Source organism: Lipotes vexillifer, unplaced genomic scaffold, assembly GCF_000442215.2.
Source record: "Lipotes vexillifer unplaced genomic scaffold, Lipotes_vexillifer_v1.1 C26944631, whole genome shotgun sequence".
Lineage (NCBI taxonomy): Eukaryota > Metazoa > Chordata > Mammalia > Artiodactyla > Lipotidae > Lipotes > Lipotes vexillifer.
In genome coordinates this window covers 1-2,254 of record NW_006785756.1, presented here as the reverse complement: position 1 = coordinate 2,254, position 2,254 = coordinate 1, and the positions used below count along the sequence as shown (strand labels likewise).

Genomic DNA, 2,254 nt, shown 5'->3' with positions numbered 1-2,254 from the left:
CTCGCCGCCTAAGGATCCTCCCCTTCCAGCTCTTGCAAACACCCGGCTCCTCGGGAGCCTGCGGATATTTCTTGGACACAGGCTCACCGCAAAGGAAGCTGCGAGGTGTCCGATTTGCACACGTGAAGCCCGAGACCCGGGGCGGTGGACGCCAGGCAAGACAAGGCCATTGGTGGGTGCTGGGATGGAGAAGGGGGATGGGATGGACTCCTGCAGGAGATAAGGGGTGGAGGCGGGCGCCGGGGTGGGAAGGGGGAGTGCAATGGGCAGTAGGAAAGGGGAATAGCGTAATGAATCAGGCAAGACACGGAAGGTGAGCACGGAGAGGCGAGGGCGCTGGGGGCCAAGAAAGAGAGTGGGGGGTGGACGGGGGCGTGTGGGTAGCAGACTGGGGTGCTCAGAGCAGGAGGACAGTGCATGCGGGTCAGGTCGGTGGAGGGATAGGGGTTTTGCAAGGGATTGAGAGTGGGCACCAGTGGCGGGTGACGGAGGCTGGGGTCTCTGAACAAGGAGGTAGCCCGCCCCTCCTGCAGAGTTCCTAACCCCAGGCAGCACCACTGCCGCTGCCGCCTTCTCCCGCAACCTCAAGGAACCTAGAAGGGAGAGCACTTTCAGGCACACAGCCAGGATTTCCAGCATTGCTGCCAGGCTCATGGGGAAATTTTAGGCGCTGGCGCAGGGTACATGGAGACGACGCTGTCGGGAGAACTTCACCTTATGGCATATTGAATGTTCCTCTCTTCTCTTCTCTCCTCCTCCTTGCAGACATGAAAACCCCCAACTCGCAGGAGGCCGAAGGGCAACAGACCAGGGCAGTTGCAGGACGGGCCACTGGGTCTGCAAACATGACGAAGAGAAAAGCCTCTCAAAAGAAACAGAGAGGCAGACCTTCGTCCCAGCCCCGCAGGAACATTGTGGGCTGCAGGATTTCACACGGATGGAAGGAAGGCGATGAGCCCATCACCCAGTGGAAAGGAACCATTCTGGATCAGGTGCCTATAAATCCTTCTCTTTATCTGGTGAAATATGATGGAATTGACTGTGTCTATGGACTGGAACTTCACAGAGATGAAAGAGTTTTGTCTCTTAAAATTCTTTCCGACAGGGTGGCATCATCTCAAGTCAGTGATGCAAACCTTGCAAATACCATAATTGGTAAAGCTGTGGAACATATGTTTGAGGGTGAGCATGGTTCTAAGGATGAATGGAGAGGAATGGTCTTGGCCCAAGCACCTATCATGAAAGCCTGGTTTTATATTACCTATGAGAAAGATCCTGTCTTGTACATGTACCAGCTTCTAGATGATTATAAAGAAGGAGACCTCCGTATCATGCCAGAGTCCAGTGAGTCTCCTCCAGCAGAGAGGGAGCCAGGAGGAGTTGTAGATGGCCTGATAGGTAAACATGTGGAATATACCAAAGAAGATGGCTCCAAACGGATCGGCATGGTCATTCACCAAGTGGAAGCCAAACCCTCTGTGTATTTCATCAAGTTTGATGATGATTTCCATATCTATGTCTATGATTTGGTGAAAAAGTCCTAACTGTTAGGGTAAACTTTGCCGCATTTGTGAAAACAAATGTGTACTTTGTAGACATGCAAAATAATGTTACTTTTCAGTGTATTGAAAGCTTTAGGGTCCCTGTTAATCTGACATCTTTGCCAGCATAACTGTTGTTTTGTCCTGAAAAATACAAATTTATGTGGCCATGACATGCTGTGTGTAAGGAATTTGTCATGTTGAAACGATTGGGTGTGTTTGGTGGCTAGGGCATGAAAGGAAGGAACAGCTGTAAATTCAGGCTGTGAATAAAGTTCAGCTAGTATCATAATCAGTCATCTAAAAATGGAATAGGACTTAGCTGGTTTGGTCTAGGGAGGGGGGAGGAGAAGGAACTAGAGATGAGCTGTGGGGGAAGGGAGAAGGGGAGGTGGCTGCTTAGCAGGAGGTGGGGAGGGGTCAGAAATGGAGAGGCTCCCTATTGGGAGGGATGGCCTAAGAGGGGGATGCACACAACTGGGAGGGGGTGAAGAATAACAGAGGGAGAGTGAGATCTTGAAGCTTAGAGGAAAACAGACAGAATAAATTGAATAGAGGGGGACACAAGGACGTTTAGAAGAGATCCAGAGCAAGGGAGAGAAAGATGAAGTTGGCAGAGATCTGGGGAGAGGCTAAAAGGATACTCAAATGGAGTATGCATGAGTGAGGGGCCAGAAGGGGAGGGACATCGACGAAGGAGGAATTCTAACATG

The 2,254-nt window shown here is 51.0% G+C and overlaps 1 protein-coding gene across 2 annotated transcripts; it reads left to right on the top strand.

Annotated features, from left to right (window-relative positions):
• LOC103076003 (spindlin-2B) lies at positions 1 to 1,714 on the top strand. 2 transcript variants are annotated; one of them, XM_007458064.1, is made up of 2 exons: positions 1 to 172; positions 766 to 1,714. In XM_007458064.1, the coding sequence occupies exon 2, from the start codon at positions 768 to 770 to the stop codon at positions 1,542 to 1,544; it is 777 nt and encodes a 258-aa protein (XP_007458126.1). In that variant the 5' UTR covers positions 1 to 172; positions 766 to 767; the 3' UTR covers positions 1,545 to 1,714. The 2 variants fall into 2 exon arrangements, with proteins under 2 accessions (XP_007458126.1, XP_007458127.1); XM_007458065.1 differs by lacking the exon at positions 1 to 172 and having other exon boundaries at positions 767 to 992; positions 1,296 to 1,714.
• The last annotated feature ends 540 nt before the right edge of the window (positions 1,715 to 2,254 follow it).

What these genes read in the sequence shown, in the direction of transcription:
- LOC103076003 (XM_007458064.1), top strand. Translation starts at nt 768, where the DNA reads ATGAAAACCCCCAACTCGCAGGAGGCCGAAGGGCAACAGACCAGGGCA.